The following is an 18,099-nucleotide window of genomic DNA, read 5'->3' as shown; positions in this document are numbered from 1 at the left end:
CATGTGGAGCAACCAGAACTCTCCGAACGCTGCTGAGTGGGGACCGGTACAACCACCGTGGGAAATCCGTGTGTCGGCATCTACTGGACGTCTGCCCGCTGACCCCTGCAATTCCGCTCCTTGAGAAAGTCCAGCAGAGTTGCGGAGACGCGCGCCCCTAGATGTGCACAGAGATGTTCGGAGCGGCCCCGTCCATGCCAGCCCCAAACTGGACATGACTCAAATGCCCACGAGGGTAGACTAGATTAATAAATTGTGAATTAACCCAACAGATTCTGCACAGAAATGAGGACCCGCCCAGCAGCACAGATGGATCTCATAGGCGCAGTATTGCACCGAAGAAGCCAGACACGAAACAGTCCGGTTCCAGGCAGGGGTCGGGGCAGGGGTGGCCGGAAGGTGCACTGGGGGCTGCCTGGAATTGATACTCTGTCTGGATCTGTGTGCTGGCTCGGTTTGTGGATCTTCACTGAGCTAAACACTTAACAATCTGTGCCTTCTCCTGTATACATGCAATTTTTTAATAAAAATTTAAAAATTAGAGGGAATTCCCTGGCGGTCCAGTGGTTAGGACTCTGCACTTTCACCGCCTGTGGCCCAGGTTCGATCCTTGGTCAGGGAACTAAGATCCCGCAAGCCGCACTGCACGGCCATAAATAAACACTGCACGGCGTTGAATGAATAAATAAATAAATAAATAAAAATTTAAAAAAAATTAGAAAGCCCAAGAGAAAAGTCTCCTATATACTTTTTTAAAATAAAAAACAATTCTGTGTTTCATCAGTGAGAAAAAGGTTCTGGGCCTCTGGGAAGGGCAGCACTGGGGGAAGGAGACCAAGGCAGCAGTGGTAAGGGCTGAGCAGGAGGTCAGGGGCTGCCTGGCCAGGGCCCTGGCACAGGCTGGTCCAGGCCAAGGGGCAGGGCCTCCTGCCTGCTGGTTCCAATGCCCACAGTCCTCGTAGGATGCCAGCGGGTGCTCTGGAATCCCAGGCGATGCCCTGAATGAAAAGCAGGCACCCGGAGAGTGTGTTGAAGTGCCTGTCCCCGGGAACAGGAGATGGGGCACCCACACCTCCAGCCCCACCTTTCCGGGTGAAACCCGGGAGCTGGGCAGCCGCTCGCCTAGGCTCACTTCATCCCAAAGGCCGTCCCTCCTCTGGTCCAAAGGAGCCACGGTCCTGGGGCTGGTGGGAAGAGCTCAGCAAATCCTGCTTTCCACACGCTCTTCCCAGCCCCGCACCCCAAAGGAAGGCAAATGGGCCACATTCCTCCACAGAGGCTGCTGCAGTCTCAGGCCCCAGGGCCTGACCCACATAGCTGGGGGTGCGGCATGCCCCCTCTGAACACTCAGAGCCCCAGAATCTGAGAGACAGCACCACGCAGGGGGCCCACACCCACCGAGGGACTCGGGCGGCCCCAGGGGAGCCCCTACCCCCAGGCCCCTGACCCGTCCACCCCTGGGAAGGCCCCATGGGAGCGTTGAGCTGTGTGGAAATCAGGCCAAAGGCAAGGCTAGCCCCAGAATTCTCCATTTTAATGAACAGGTCCAACTCAGGACACCTGTGTGTATCTCCCCAGCGCTGACTCTCTTGCTTGATAATTCATTTAAAAACTAAGGAAGAAAAATAATAAGATAAAGAGTGACACAGGAATGAAAGAAATTCCTTTCGTGTATGTGTACTTTCAACCAGCACTTTCAGATCAACTGTGGACCAGCCCACATTCAGCCAAGTTTCCAGAAGGAAGAAACTGACTGGGCCCAGGGACCCGTTTTCTGGTGGCTTCCTCACACGTGGCTATCCTGGGTGGCCGATGGGTGCTCTCATCACAGATGAAGCCGTGGGGGTCCCCCACATGGCATCGCCTGCCAGGGCCAGAAGCAAAGCCGGCCAGGCAAGTCATTTCAAGGTCAGATGTAGAAAACAGAGCTTCAGTAGTTGGTCAGTCATTAAATTCACTTAATCTTCTGGTATCAAAAGGATAGAATGCCCTTATGGACTTCCCTGAGGGGGACAAAAATTCCCCCAAGGGTCTCACATTCTAGGAGGGCACCCAGCCATGGGGACAAATCAGGATGGGATGAGGAGTTGTGGGGAAGAGGGCAGACGGGCTTCTAGGAAAGGGGTCTTGGACCTTTGAGTTGTGCTTCATTCAAAGACGAGCTGGGTTTTGGAAGATGAGTGAGAGTTTATACCGGGGGAAGAGGGAAGAACGGTGCTCTAGGTAGAAGCGCCCTGCACCAGGCTGTGGGGATTCAGGGAATCGGGGTGATGAGGCAGGCTGCCGGGAGGGCGGGGCCGCCCCGTGCCACTGCTCAGGGGCCAGGCGGGACCGCTGGGTTTGTAGCAGCAGCCAGGTGGACGGCAGTGGAGCTGGCCAGTGACAGAGCATCAGGCTCTGGGCGCTGCTTCTCCGGCCCAGCATCCTGGGCACCACCCCGGCCGGCTCCATCTCTGGCCCTGAGGAGTGTGCAAGGGCTCGGCGGTGCGGCATCGGGACCTGCAGGTGGCAACGAGGTGCGGGTCGGTGGGGCGGGGGGGCACTGCCGCAGCACCGCCTGGAGCCAGCCCACCACCAAGTGCCTGCCCTGCACTGTGTGCCTGGACGTGGCGGCCGCTGCCAGCAATGGACTGAACCCCAAGGCCATGGAGACCGATCCTGGTTGTGGTGATGAAGACTCCCAGCCAGGAGCCTTCGGCCAAGTGCAAGGGGACGGTGGACGCCCCCGGCTCGACCATCCTGAGCGTGCTCGGCGGGGCCCCGGGCAGCGCCCCAGCACAGGTGTGTGCCAGCCACCGCGGAGGCTACCGGCCACCCCGCGACCGCTCTCCGAGGAGGACACATCCGAGGTGGTAGTCCCATCCATGGCCAATGGGCCCCTCAGCTCCCGACCTCCACGGATTCCCGTGAGCACAGGGTGCCAGGGCTGTGTCTGGCCGGTCACCCGGCCCCGGGACGCTGTGGGGCCCAAGCTGTCCAACCGGGTGGAGGTGACCACAAGGGAGCAGTGCGAGTCCCTGGGGCCGGGCCTGACTCTCCTCTGCGAGAACTACATCTGCCAGCTTTTTGCCCCTCCCGAGCAAACACTGAGGCTCATGCCGCCAAATGAGACCTGCAGGAAGGAGGGCTTCTGTGAGGAGCCGAAGGAACGGGCCCACCTGGCTCACGCGGCTGCTGTGGACGGGGTCCCTTGGCTGGCGCTGGCGTCGCCGAGGAAGAAGGGTGAGGTCCAGAGGAAGGCTGGCGTGCCCTGTGAAGTGTGTCTGCAGGTGGTCCAGAAGCCGGACCGGAGGCTGGAATCCAACAGCAGCAAGGTCGTCAGCCGCGCCCCGGAGCGTGTGTGCTCGGTGCTACCCGCTCCCGCGGTCCAGAAGTGCGTCAGCTCGGTGGATGCCTATGGCCCTTCCTTGGTGGAACTCCTGACCAGAGCCACCGCAGAGAAGCTGTGCACGTGCACATGGCTGTACGGCAGATGGAGGCGGGCCTGGGCAGCCCGCGAGGGTCCTACGACGCTGCCCCCGCCCCCGCTGGGAAAGGAGAACCAGGGCGGCTTCTGCAGTGGAGGCAAGTGGCTGCTTGGCATGTCCGCCCACAACCTGCAGCAGCAGAGCACCAAGCGCCGCGTCCTGAGGGCCTTCAAGGGCGTCTGCCGCATCCTCCCGCTGCCCCTCATGGTACAGTGTGACCACCTCATAACCAATTACCAGCCCGTGCTCATCGAGACCCTCAGGGAAACGATGGACCCCACGGCCCTGTGCGCGAAGATGGCCTACCACGCTCCCATGGCAGCGCTGCTGGGCACCGACCGGAGCATCCTGGCACCGAGCTTCTGGTGCAAGAGCCAGGAGGCCGCCGAGACGCGCGGCTCCGCGGAGCACTGCCAGAGCCACGTGTGGAAAGAGACGCCCTCCCATGCTGGAGAGCACGCGTGACCACGGCCGCCCGAGACCCGGCGCCGGCCAGCACCCCCCGCCCCCTGGGAGGCCCTCATCTCCCCGAACCCCACAGGAACCCTACAAGGTGGATCGTAGAGAACTGACTGTGCTGCCGCCGCCCAGCGCACTGCCCCGACTCTCCATCCCTGTGCCATGGCTGACGGTGCGTGGGGCCTGGCGCTGGCCGCTGGGGCCCCCTCTAACACCTTGCTGACGGGTCCCGACCGGGGAGAGCAGTGGCAGGGCCGACTGCGGGTGGAGAGGGGCCATCAGGGACGGAGGCCCATCCCCCTTGTCACACAGCTGGGAGGGCAGGGCTTGGTCTCATCCATAGGCACCACCACTTGCTCAGGCCAGACCTCACTGCTGCACTGCTCAAGCTGGGGTCCTGGGGGCGGCCGCACAGGTGCATACGATGTGTGAGTGTCCGTGGGCCTTTCTGGGGAGGACACTGGGTCTTTGACTAAATGCTCCAAGGGGTTCTTGGGCCCACCGCGGGACCCTACCCCTATACCCCAAACTCTAGGCTGCCCTGGTGATAGGCGGAAGGAAAGCCTGTGCTGTGCTCTAAGTAGGGAGAGGAAAATGTGACATGTACGAGCCCACGGGGACAGCCCAGGGGGTCAGGTGATGGCAGGCAGATCCCTCCACCCGTTGGAGCCTCGGTTTTCTAATCTGCAGAATAGGGGTGATCACACCTGTCTCATGGGGATGCTGAGGCAGACCATTAGAGGAGAGGTCCATGAGCTTCTTTCCCCCAAAGAACCAGCATCCATCAGTCTGCTGGGGCCAACAAGACCCAGCTCAGTGGTCCCCAGCGGAATCTGGCTGTGCACGTATTGAATAAACTGCAAGCTTCCTCCAAATGGCACGTGCTGTGTTTTCATGCTCATGAAGCCCTGGTCCACGAGCTGCTGCAGCGCCCCCTCTTTCTGGCCTCGCCCAGGCGTCTCCTCCTCCAGGAAGCCTTCCTGAGGCTCTCAGCCCAGTTTAGGCGCCCGCTGTGGTTTCCCCTCATGCCATGTTGTCATCATCGGTCCCCCCAGCACACTGTGAGCCCCTCTGGGGTGGCCACGGGGCATGACCCCTACTGTGTCTCATGCCCAGCACAGGGCTAGCACACAGTAGGTGCTGAAACATTCGTGGGACACACACACGAGTGTTTCAGTTGAGGCCTGGCCTGGAGAGGCCCAGTGGTCACTTTCAGATGAATTCCTCTGGAGGAAGAAGGGTGCCCAGGCCTGGGTTAAGAGACCTGAGTGGGCGCTCTTTTCTGAGAAGGCACACCTGAGCTCTTAGGTAAATTTCCTGGGCCCCAGCCATCGCCCCAGGAAGACAGGTGCCCTCGGCCTGAGTTTCCAGACTCAATGCTGGTGCTTGTTGGCTGGGGCCGGGCCCACTGGTCCACTGGTCAGCCCTGTCCAAGTCCAAGAGGAAGACACCGTCCAAGATGGTGATGGTACTGGCCCACGGACCTCAGGGCCCGGACATGGGCAGGAGAAAGCAGCTCATGCCAGGTTCCCAAACATGGATGCCTTGTGATGGAGGAACTTGGAAATTGCTGGACTGTGCACGAATCACATCTCCGGGAACAGCCCTAGAGGCTGCTGGTCTGCTGGTGCATGTTCCCTCTCTGGGACAGGACGGGACTGCAGCCCCTCCTCCGGCCTGGCTGGGGGACACCTGCTGACAGTTGTACGGCAGATCTCAGCTTCCTGGGACATCACTGGCCACACACAGCGGCCTGTAAGAGTCCAAGAGGGGTGAGCACCACGTCTCACAGGTGCCCCATCCATGCAGAGCTGAGATGCCATCCCATCACCGTCCCCCCAACCCAAAGCGACCTGAAGTGGGCCATCAGGGCAGGGTCTCCACATGCCCCTCCCTCTGCCCGCCCCACACCCAGGGCTGGGAAGCATCTGCTGCCACCAACCCACTTCAGAGCTGTGACTGCACGTAAGCCCAGCCATACACCCGGGCAAGCTGGTCATCCAAGGAGGGTGACCACCGATCACCTACCGAGGGCTTCCCACCTGCCCCTGCGGGGCACTGCCCCGAGAGCTCTGCCTGGCTTCACTCCTCACCCTCCACAACCACCTTGAGGGAGGCACCATTATCACCCCATTTCATAGAGGCGGAAACAGGGACCAGAGAGGTTCAGTAACTGGCCCAAGGTCACACAGCCAGTAGGCAATGAAGCCAGGAGTCCAGCCCAGGCAGGAGCAGGCTCCAGGGCCTGTGTTCCTGACCCTCACGCCCGCTGGTGGAGTTCAAGGCCTGACTCCACCAGTCCATGGCCTCTGCCTCCGTTTCCCATTCCTGAATGGATGCTCCCACCTCCAGGGTCCTCAGCAGGACCAATGACAGTGCAGGAGAAGGGTCGGCTTGATGGATGCACCGCCAAGGATGAGGGCTTTAAAACCTCTTCCTCCCACCGGGCACGTCTTTCTGCGTTTCTAGGTTGCCTCTTAAAATGTGTTTCATTGTTTTCTTTTTGCAAATCCTCCTCCTAAGACGCACTGAGATTTCTCGATCGGATACGGCTGATTTACTTTCCCCGAATGAGCATCTTAGCCACTCTCTGCTGTTTTCTTATCGTTTCCCTCATCAAATTCCTTTTCGATTAGAAAGCTGGGGGCCGGGTAAGTTAGCTGATTGCTGCTGCTGAGGCCGTGAGAGCGAGTGCGCAGGGGCGCCAGGATGCCTGGCCGCGGGAAGCCCGCCAAGGTCTCTGCCGGGCGGATGGAGGGCACCAGGGGAGTACTCGCTCAGCCTGGGCACTCGTGACCTCGCCATCACCCCCAGACCTCTAGGCACGGCGTGTGTTGTAGGCGTGTGTCTGTGCACACACTCACGTTTGCACAGACGGTTTGTGCAGAGCCCCGAGTCAGGGCTGGGCAGGCCCCATCTCACCACACCCCAGGGGGACGGGGGGGGAGCAGGCCAGCCCTTCATGCTCCTTCCTCTGCCTTAATCTCCTTGTCTGGAAAATGGCCCCAGCAACCCCAAAAACGAATCCCAGCAGTGGAAGTGCGTCACAAGCCAGCCCCCTGGCTCGCTGGGACCAGTGCAGTAGACACCACCAACCCGGGTCTTGCTTCCTCCATGGCTCCACCCCACCCCATCTGTCCTCATCCTCATCTCAGTGACCCAGGCCTCTGCGAGGGTCCCTCCTTCCTGCGGACCTCCGTCCCCATGTCACCTCCCAGTGAGGTCAGGTCTGGTCTGGTCCCCAGCTCGACACTTCCTAGCCCTGCTTGCAGCTCAGCTTCTACCTTAGCTGTTACCACCCTGAGACCGCCTGTTGATTTCACTTGCCTATCTCGTCTGCCGTTTGTCTCCCCTCGGGCAACATGACCCCCCGGGGGGCAGGGATTTTTTTTTTTTTTTTTTTTTTGCCTCAGTGGTCCTCGATGTGTTCTCCTCTCCCAAGACAGAGCCAGCTTAGAACCGGGCCCTGCGTTTGTCGGGTGAATTAATGAACACTACGTGACCACCATCTTCAGCCTAAACCTCCCTCTGCCCTGCCCTTTCTGGGCAGACCAACAGGGCTGAGCATCTCCATGAAGTCAGGTGGTCCTGAAAAGGCCCAGCCATGGCCAGACCCCTCAGGTATAAAACATGGACAGTCCATCCTTCAATGAATGAAAGTGAATCAGTTCTGCTCCATCCCAGCTGCCTTTCCAGGGACGCTATGAAAACAAGAGTATCTTCCATGGCCTGGGGGAGGCCATGGCCAGATGGTCTGCATCCCAAGGACCCACGGCTGACAGCTGGCCCGGGCCTGGCTGTGCACAGGAGCTTGCTTCCTTCCCAAACAGCCCTCCAAGCAGAGCCCCGGGTGAGTGTGCCCTTGCCACCCTCTGCCAGCATCCGTACTCATCCCCAGCATGATGGTCACTGTCAAAGGCTGCTGGGTCCCTGAATCCAGGCACACTCCAGCTCCTGGACCCTCCCCACCTTCCCACCTTCCCACCCACCACTGCTATCCCCACTTGTCCTCACTTAGACACTCTGGCCCATCCCACCCCCGCAGGAGCTCAGGGGTGGTGACAGATGGTGGCCCAGGGCCAGAGGCTACCCTGGACTCGAGTCACTGTTAGTTTTGCTTCACTCCCTGCTGGGTTCGAACGCTGCTGAGGGAGGGATGTTACAGATGCCCAGCCCAGCAGGCTCAAATCTCTGTGGCCCAGAAAGGGATGGGGTTTTATCTGGGCCCTGCCATGGGGTTCAGGCCCCAAGCTTAAGCTCCGATTGCATTTAGGGTCTGGCTCCGATGCAGGGGCTGGCGTGAGAAACAGCTGCATCTGATCAATCAAAGACCCACAGGGGCCTGAGTGGCCCCCTCCACACACACGAGGATTTGCTCTTCCCTTCCCAAGAGGCCCCCGACACTGACACAGCTGCCTGTAACACTACCCTGGAGACCCAGTCTGTGCCAGAACTCGCCTCAGGACAGCCAGAACTCTCCAAACCCAGGCGCTACTGTAGAGGCCGTGCTGGCAGCAGGCAGCATCCGTCATGCCAGGCCCAGAGATGGCCCCATTTCCCCCAGCTCCTATCACCATGGAGACCTCCCTTGTCTGGACGGCCCAGCTTCCATGGACCAACCCTGCCACCCTGGGAAGGCTGCCCTCATCACCCCGTTGCTCTGAAACCCCCCAATTCACTGTGTCCCCACTGTCATTGGGGCCGGGCCTGATTTAGCACAATGGGACATTTCTGGAACAGTCATGGAGTCTTTGGGGCCACTCGGCAGAGCAGAGAGAGCACAGGCTGTGCAGAGGGGCCCGTTCAAGCCTGGCTTCACCACTCACTGCTGTGTGACCTCGGGCAAGTTCCTTAACAAGTCTGAGCCTCAGTTTCCCTGTGCATACAACTTGTATAATAAAGGTACCCCTCCCGTGGCATCTGCTGGAGGATTTATCGAGGTACCACGTCGGAGCTGGGCACACATGGCTGCAGATGCCTGTGTTACCCCATCGAGTTATGACACCAACCCCCGCCTGAGCCGAACGTTTGCAAGTTCCTGCAGCTTGGAGAACACTGGAACTCGGGCCAAGGCACGCCGCCCAGAGGGAAACCCGGGCCCGAGTTCACCAGGTTGGCCTTAGAGAATCTGTTGGTCAGATGTCCTGGCCACTCCCAGAAATCCGTTCCACTGAGTCAAGTCTAAATGCTGAGGTTGGCTGGGAGATTCTGACGGACACAGGAATGGTGGGTAGTGGGTAAAGAGAGAGAGGAAGTGAAGGAGACAGAGAGACAGAGAAGGAATCTTCCCGTCTCCGTGAAGTAGCCTGTTTTCCCTCCAGAAAGTGGCACCTGCCACACTTCAAAAGCACATGCTTGATAACTGACCCCCGAGGGCCTCGCCCAGGTCAGCCGTGTGTGCTGGGAAGGTCCTTTCCAGAGGAAACCCCAGTGGCAAGGCCCGCACAGCCCTCCCAGTTCTCCACTGGCTCGGGGCCACCCACCGGCCGGCCCCAGGATCCAAGCACGTGCTCGCTGGCCGTGGGAAAAGATGCCCCGGGAATAGCAGGGTCGACCCTGAGACCTCTCCCTGAGATAAACTGGGCGCTGGTCCCCAGCCGCAGGTCCGCAACCATCTTCCCGGGTCTGCCGCCAGACAAGTGAGATGCTTCCTGCTGAGGGGTAACAGCTACAGCTCTGAAAACCACCACGCTATCCCTTCCTGGGTCCCGCGGGGCAAGGGCAGGGTTGCCCCACTGCGGACCTGGGCTGTGGGCCCGACTCTCAGGACCGGACCACCGCTCCTCCGTACCTCAGTTTCCCTTCTGTAACCGGAAGAGGTTGGATGAGATGGGGACAGAGCACAAACACCCCAGGGCTGGGGGGTGGTAGACAACGGCCGAGGCTAGGCCCCTGGTAGAGGGCAGCCCCGCGGCCCTGGGAGGACGCGGCCCATTTCTCCAGAGGTCAGAACGCCAGGCTGCCTGTGGGAGATCTCGAAATTCTTCAAGACTGAAAGCTCAAGAGTCTTATTTTAAAGGCCTCTTCTGGCCAAAGCAAACATGCCTGAAGAGGAGGCCTGGCCCATAGGGCCCCAGCACATGACCTCCACAGGCCGAGAATCCCCTGCTGGAATTCAGCACCCGGGCCTCCTGACAACTCCTTGACGCTCAGAAGCCCAGCCTGTTTCTTTCTTGTTTTTAATTGAAGTAGAGTTGATTTACAATGTTGTGTTTAATCTCTGCTGTACAGCAAAGTGACTCAGTTATACACATACAGACATTCTTTTTTTAATATATTCTTTTCCATTATATTCGATATCCAGCCTGTTTCTTTCTGATACCTCATCCAGCCCCTGAAGGCGCTGGAACCCCTCTGGTGTCAGGTTGCTGACGGGAGGGGATTACGTTTCACGGAACCATTTATTTAGGACAATGGGAGTGATCACAAAGGAAGGGAAAGCTTCATTCTCCCAAACCAGTTTCTCAGGTTGACCTTCCCAGGGGAGGGGCTAGAGTAGGAAACCAGGGACAGCAGAGAGGGAGAGAGGGGCCTTCCAGGGGCTGTCTGACCTAAATGTCACAGGGATGGGATGGAGAAGCTATGTATGTCGCCCAAGGCCACTCTGGCCAGTACTGGGGGTGTCCACACTGTCACTCCACAGCCGTCCAGGGACAGGGATTGGGGGCACCCAGCAAAACTGAAAACACAAGCTCCAGCATCACCCTGCTGGTTGCAGGCAATGCTAGTTTAGCAGAACCTGATGCTCTGAAATGTGACCCGATGAAGAAAGCAGAAGAGGGGTCACGGCGGGCCTTGGAATCCTCCACGCAGGGCTCCACCCTCACCTGCGCCCCCAGCCCCCAGGCTCCTGCGCTCAGCCCACATGGGGCCAAGGTCAGGGGCAGGGCAGGGTCTGTTCCACCCTCCTGCCGATCCCACACCCCACGTGGGCCAGACAGCGCCCCGCCCCAGCTGTCCCCAGAGACAGCACCTGCACCTTCAGGAGGCGGGGAGCGTAGGGGCTGTGGTCTGAGGTCACTTACACCCCGACTTCGGCGCTGGCTGTGATGGGCACTGGCCGGTGACCTTCCTGGGACAGGTGGGAACCACTTACCAGGTCTCGTGTGCACCCCTTAGGGATGACGCAGCAGTGGTCCCTTGCCCTGCTTCTCCTGCTGAGACCCTCCCGGGAAAAGCCATCACCCACAGGGGCTGTGAGCCGAGCAGCTGCCGGGAGCCAGCCCCGCTGGGGTGAGGAAGGGGGTAGCCAAGAGGAGGGGCTGCTACAGACGTGCTGGGGGACTTCGGGCAGCCCGCTGGATTGCTCTGCTTCCCCACCTAGTTCAGAGGGCCGTGTAGACCCGGGTTCTACAGCCAAGAGGCAGCCTCGGCCTCCACACTGGGCAGACAGAGGCAGTGAAGCCAAGAGAGGGAAAGGGACACCTTGGGGAACCACGGCACTCAGGCCAGGAGCTCCCAGGAGCTCCCCAATCCTTTCTGCCCTTGGCACTCCTGCTGGCAGAGGGTTTTCTGAAGAGGGTGCGATTATTACCCCACTGTTCAGAAGAGGGACCAGAGGCAGGGTCCAGTCCCCACCACCTCCTCCTCACACACAGCTGGGAAAAATGTGAGGCACCAGGGTTACCGGCCGGGGCAAGGGGGACCAAGGTTCCTGGGAAAAGCCAGCGACATCCCGCCTGCTCAGCTGGGACAGCAGCAACCTACCAGCCAGCTGTAATGGTAGACCTACAGACTCCTAGAAGGCTGGAGGGGTCCAGAATCTTCCTAAACGACAGTGTGCTGGTGCCAACTCCACCAGCTCACACCAGTGAACCAGAGTTGATGGAGCTCATCTCCTCCCAAGGCTGTGTTCAGTGACTTCCTCCTGGAAGCCTGAAATCGACCATGGTGGGAAAATTTACACCGTGGACACCGGCAAGAACTTCGCATTAGGTGGATTTTTGTTTTGTTTTGTTTTCTGTCTTCCTGGAGTGATGACTGTTAAACATTTACCACTGTTCCTAAAGCTCCAGAATTCAAGAACCGAAGCCAGCCTCATGCCCCTGAGATACCTGCCCAGCCTCTCCAGCCTTCCTGACTACTGACTCTGCCCGACACTGGGCGAGCGTGGGCGCTGGTCCCAGGCCCAAGGCAGACCTGCCCTTCCTCGCCTAGAGCAGCTCCCAGACCAGCCAAACAGAATTGCCAGTCTCTCTGCTTTCAACTCCACGGGTGGACCTCCTGTGTGCCAGGCACCGTTCTAGGCACTGGGACACATGCGTGAACCACACAGGCAAGGCCTCTGCTCCCTAAAGGCTGCTGCCTGATGGGGGCAGACAGACACGCCATCTACGAAAAAATAATACCAACGTTTGCAAATGGAAATTTCATTAAAATAATATCATCACAAATAACGCACTGAAGCCCTGAGAGATTATGATAAATGCAATGCAGAGAAAAGAGCGGGGAGTAACAGCATCTAACGGGAAGAGCTACTCAAAAGAGGGCTGTCAGGGGCGGCGGCTCTGGGCTAACATCTGGCTAACGGGAGCCTGCTATGTCCAGGGAAGGGTTTCCAGGAGAGGGACGAGCTGCGGCAAAGGCTGGGGAGTGGGAGAGCGGGGCGGGAAGGTGGGTGTGGCTGGACTGAGTACCAGGGCCACGGGAGAAGCGACCCAAGAGGTAAGAGGCATTCCTTGGAGGTCCCCGTGGGATGCAGGGAGGGGCCGCAAGGACCTCCAGGTGTGATGGAGAGCCGCGGGTCGGTTATAAGCTGGGCGGTGATGGATCCCCTTTGCTCTGTGAAGTTCACTTTGGTGGCGGGTGGACCCTAAGGGGGAAGGGAAGGAGCAGGGGGGCCAGGGCAGTGGCTGGTGCAGGTGTCCAGGTGCTGGAGGTGCTATGGGGACGGAGGGGGCAGGGGTCCAGGTTCGGGACATATCCTGGAGGAAGAGCCAACAGGGTTTGCTGGTGGCTTCGATGGGGAAGAGATTTCAGGAGGATGTAAGTCTGAGAAATGGTGTACAGATGGTCCGAGTCCTAACACATCCTAGTCCTAACATACAAAGGGCCTGGGGCAGGAGCACAGATGGGGGTTGGGGGCCACCCACTTCTCCCCCCACCCAGCTCTGTCCTGCACTGCGAGGGACCTTGGGCACGTGTGTGGACTGCAGCCCGAGCTTCCCCTCTGCATCCACACACAGCCATCCCAGCCCCCTTCCCTCAGGAGGGCCGGGGGAGGGGCCTGCCCTGGCTGCGGAAGGGGGCGGGGCCTCCACTCTCCCAGGGCTGCAGGCTCTGGGAGCAGCACATCTCCTTGGCCCGTGGGACCCTCATCCTGTGGGAGGGTGTGGCCCGAGGAGGGTGCTCTGAAATGAAGGGGGCCCTGGCCGCCAGGTCTAGTGGGGGTACTAGAGGTGGCACAGTCCACGGCGAGGAGGAGGTGCGGGGCTGAGCGCAGGTCGGGGGATGGGGGGCAGTGGAGTTCGGTTCAGACACATCGAACCAAGGTCGCCTGTCTGATCAACCTGCACGGTTTGGTGGGCTCCGTCTCCAAAACGAGGGGTGCAGGAAAAGTGATGGAAGGCGCCATCGACCAGGTTGGTCCTTCATTTCACAAGTGAGGGGTCGGGGGTCAGTGAAGGCAGTGAGTGGCTGAAGGTCACACGGAGGGGGAGAGTGACCTTTGGGTCCACCCCCCTGCCTCTGGCCGCCCTCTCCCGCAAGCCAGCCCTGCCCTCTGGATGTCCTTCTCAGGGCAGCAGGAGGACTCAGGCCATGATCTAAGCTGCACAAACACCCGGGGGACTGGAGGAGGCCAAAGTGGGGACAGACTCAAGTGAGGCCTCAGCAGTTGACCAGCGGAGAGATGATGATGGCATGGACGAGGCGGGGACACAGAGATGGTGACAGAGCCTCCGGACCCCTCGAGAGCCATGGTTGTGGCTAGTCACCCCACTAGCCCCAGGACCTGGTGGGCAGAGACGCTGGGCCGGTGGCTTTGGAGACCACATTCACTGCACAAAGGGACTGTCAACTACAAATTGGCACTCGCCACTGGCACTTTCCATCTGCCTCTACAAGGATTAAACTACGTTACGTGCTGCTGCAGCTGCTGACCTTCAACACCCGCTGAAAGGAGTTCAGGGTGGAGAGCAGGAAGGAGGCCCTCTGTGCTCTGGGAAAAACTGGCAGAACAGGTCTTCAGATAGTTCGATATTCTCAGGAGATGATTTTATGAGCCCAGTTCTTGTATCTCCTCATATCTAGGAAGGCACTAAATTCCTTCATGGTGACGTCTGTTCCTCATGACTAGCAGAAACCTTCTGCAAAAAATATGTGCTTGATTGCATGTATTCCCCCTTCGCCAAAATCACAGATATACTGACCTTCCCCCCTACCTCTTTGGAGCAGTTTCTCAGAGCTATCTGAAATGCTGTCTCCCAGGCTATAGTCCTCATTTTGCCCCAAATAAAACTTAACTCACAACTCTCACGTTGTGATTTTGTTTAAAGTCGACAGGACTCAGGCCTGATTCAGTGACATCCCCACTGCCTCAGCCAAGGGCAACAGTGCTGCTTAAAAAAGGACGATGACATAACAGCCAACGCTTCCCAGGAGCCAGGCACTGGGTTACATATTTTCCATCCATTACCTCACTGGACCCATTTTACAGAGGGGGTAACCTGGCCTCAGAGAGGGGAAGTGACTTTCCCAAGGCCACACAGCTAATAAGACAGAGCCAGGAGGAACTCATCTCGGGCCTGAAAGCCTGGGCTTTAGCACCTCTCGTGCAGTCTTTGGGGGAGAGAAAGCTGCAGAGGAGCTGTGAGAACAGGGCGTCTCCTGGGAAACGTGTGACACAGTGGCGTGGGGCAGGGGCTGTTCCCTCTGACACACCACCGAGCCCACAGCTCTCTGGGTGCCTGCAGCCAGCATCCTGCATGGGCACCCAGGCAGAATTTCAACTTCACATACCGTGTAGGCCAGGGAAGGAGCAAAGCAGTGGCAGGGTCCCCAGTCTCCAGGGAACTGGGAACCAGGCCCGGGGCTCTGTGTCCAAGGAGGAAGCAAAGCCTAGCAGAAGTGATGGCAAACATCTGCTGGGCGCCCTGGGCACGGTGCCCGCCTCTCCCACGGCAGCGTGAGGCTCGGTGCCAAGCCGCGGACCCACTTAAGCTCTGTTTGGCATCGTGCATGCCATGCGGGCTCTGGCTGGCGGCGTATGACAGATGGGGTCTGAGAAGAGGCCCCAGGATCACTCCTGAATCCCACCAACCCCCTGAGGGACACTCAGCGCTGTGATCTCAGAGGGCACTGTTTCCCTAGCACCTGGGCCTGCCGCCTCCTCCCCAAAAAGGCGTACACGTCTTTCCCGATACTCACCCCCTTCCCCCGTGTCCGAGGTCACTCAGCCCACATGGGGGCCTCCACCATAGAAAGGCCCCCCGGGATGGAACCCCAGATCCTATCTCTGCCTTCTGGACCCCCCAGCACTGCCCACTTCCTGGCCCCCAGGACAGCACTTGGTAGTCTGGGAACAGCCATCATGCCCTCTTTAAACCTTCTCATCTCCAGACCAAGCCCCCCTGTTGCCAAAAACGGCCTGCATGCATGCCCCTTTGCAATGGCCCTCCCCTCCAGAGATGGAGTTATTTCCCTAACCCTTGAACGGAAGCTGGTCTTGCCCCTGCTTTGGTCAATACAACGTGCGGAAGTGATGTCATATGAGATTCAAGCCCAGGCCTGCAACCCATGGATTTCCCTTCTTTCTCAAATCTCTGTCCAGCTGCCACGTGTGCAAGCCAGGGCCAGCATGCTGGAGGACAAGAGTGACAAGTGGCCCAGTAGCCCCTCTGCCCCAAGCACCGGCCAACGAAGCCCCAGAAGCAGAGCTGCCTGGAGGACGGGCTGCAGACACACGAGGGAGCCTGGCCGAGAACAGAAGCCCCGCCAGGTTCACCCACCCACACTGTCCAACCACAGAAGCATAAGCCAAATGGACGGTTGTTATTTTAAGCCACTAATGTGGGGGGCCGGTTGTTACGCAGCAAAAGCTAACCCATATACGTCACCAGCCCTGCTCCGTCAGTGGTTTGTCCTGCAGAGGGCACGGCTTCCAGCTCCCTCAGGGTCTGAGCTAGACATCTTTGAGACGTGACGTCATTTTTAGAAGGTCCCCTGCAGAGTGGAGACCATGGCCTCTGCTGGCCTCCACACGCCTGCCTCCCTGCTAGCACCAGCTGCCACAGGGTCCCTCCCGCCCTGTTTCTCCAATTCTCCCCACTCCCTCCCGTTCCAGGACTTGGCATGGGTGGTCCGAATCCCCCCCAGCTGCTCGCTCACTTGGGTTCAACCCGAAGTCTCAGTTGGATGCTGCTTCCTCCAGGAAGCCCGTCTAACCTCTGGTCTAGCGTCGCTCCCCTCCTCTGCACCCCACACACTTCCTCTGTGACAGACAGCATCCTGGCCACCCGTCTGCCTCCCCCTCGAATGGAAGCCCCGGGAGGGCAGGGGCCAGGTGTCTCCTGGAACTCTGAGTGCCCCAGGTCTAGGAGAGAACCCGGAGCGGGTTAGTGCCCAGAAAAACTAGCTGAGGGAGGGAGGGGGCGTGGAGAGGAGGGGCGGGTGACAATGCCTAAGGTTGGTAAGGGCTTCGGGCTGATGGCACCTAGTAGGTGCTTCACAATCAGGTCTGACTGTGTGAAACCAGTCCGGAAACTCAACCTGATTCGGGATCCTTCCAACCCTCCGCGGGCTTTTTCCCGTATGTTCCCGTGTCGTCAGCTGCAGATGCGCCGGCGCCAGAGCCCCTTGAGGGGCCGCTCCCCCCAATCTTCTCCCACGGGCCCGGGGGGAGCCTCGCTGACCCTCCCACCCAGGGCAACAGGGCGGTCCTCGACCCACTCCCCATGGACCTGACCAAGGCTCTTCCCCCTCCCAATCCTCCAGCACTGGCATCGGCCTGAGCGCCGGGACTAGATGTCCCGAGTCGAGACAGAGGCAAAGGGTCACGCCCGGCAAGGGCAGCTTCCTGGCGGGGCGCCCCCCAGTAACCGCCGCCCCTGCTCTGCGGAGCTGCGGGAGGGAACAGACCCATCTTACAGGTGGGCAAACAGGTCGAGAAACGGTGAGCCGCCTGCCTGAGGCCAATCATGAATGGCAGAGCTGGGCCCTCCAGAATTAGGTGCCACAACAAACATTAGTTTTTACCCCAAAACAAAGTAACTAACATTCCTAGCGTCATAAAAATGGCTCCGTGGGGCGAAGTGAGAGAGTGGCATGGACATATATACACGACCAAATTAAAATAGGTAGCTAGTGGGAAGCAGCCGCATAGCACAGGGAGATCAGCTCGGTGCTTTGTGACCACCTAGAGGGGCGGGATAGGGAGTGGGGGAGGGAGACGCAAGAGGGAGGAGATATGGGGATATATGTATACGTATAGCTGATTCACTTTGTTATACAGCAGAAACTAACACACCATTGTAAAGCAATTATACTCCAATAAAGTCGTTAAAAGAAAAAAAAAAAAAAAAAAAACAGCTCTGCATCTTGGACCCTGTGCTAAGCAAACTTTACCAAGAGTATCTGGCACTCCACCCCAGCAGGTCCCTTTTTGTAGAAGAGGCAGCCGGGGCTCAGGGAGATGGACCGACTATCCCCGGCACCGACTGGTCAACGGCAGAGCTGGCCAAGCCCCTTGAGGCCACTCGGCCACAGGCACATTCCCTGGACGCTGCTCGGCCCGTAAACAGGTTTATGGCTCCAACCTTCAAAGCACACTCAAGCGAGGTTTATTACATAATAGAAAACAAAGATAGTTTTTTTCATATGTTTCCCACTCAGGGAGTTTTATTAAAACGCAATAAATCTCCAGGACAGAGTGTGACTTTAATGCAAAGGACAGGAGATGCAGCTCTGCTCTTCTGCAGACCGCAGGGAAAGGCGGGGTGAGGACGGTGCAGGATGTGAGTGGGGGGAAGGAATGCAACATTCTGGGTCCCGCCCATCCCAGGCTCAGCCCCTCCAAGAACCACAAGGAATGGGACTTTGTACTCAACTGGGTCCTGGAGGACAAGGAAAATGAGGCTTTGTGGTCCAAGCACCTTGTCAAATACCACCTTCCTACTCCATGGTTCTGCTAAACTATGTCCCCCTACACCCTGCAGTCTCGCTGTCCCATCTCGCT

The 18,099-nt window shown here is 58.8% G+C and overlaps 2 protein-coding genes across 2 annotated transcripts in view; one reads left to right on the top strand and one right to left on the bottom strand.

The window, feature by feature from the left end:
* Window positions 1-18,099, bottom strand: part of SORCS2 (sortilin related VPS10 domain containing receptor 2) — a 521,346-nt gene that overhangs the window by 243,175 nt on the left and 260,072 nt on the right. The window lies entirely within an intron of this gene.
* Window positions 1,813-3,932, top strand: PSAPL1 (prosaposin like 1). The gene is given in 6 exon segments (XM_057547133.1): window positions 1,813-1,893; window positions 2,387-2,468; window positions 2,471-2,535; window positions 2,538-2,656; window positions 2,658-2,782; window positions 2,785-3,932. Coding segments are annotated over 6 exon segments (1,620 nt in total).

This window comes from Balaenoptera acutorostrata, chromosome 5 (assembly GCF_949987535.1).
Source record: "Balaenoptera acutorostrata chromosome 5, mBalAcu1.1, whole genome shotgun sequence".
Taxonomy (NCBI): domain Eukaryota; kingdom Metazoa; phylum Chordata; class Mammalia; order Artiodactyla; family Balaenopteridae; genus Balaenoptera; species Balaenoptera acutorostrata.
The sequence above is the reverse complement of the archived record's forward strand: the minus strand, read 5'-3'. Positions and strand labels throughout refer to the sequence as shown.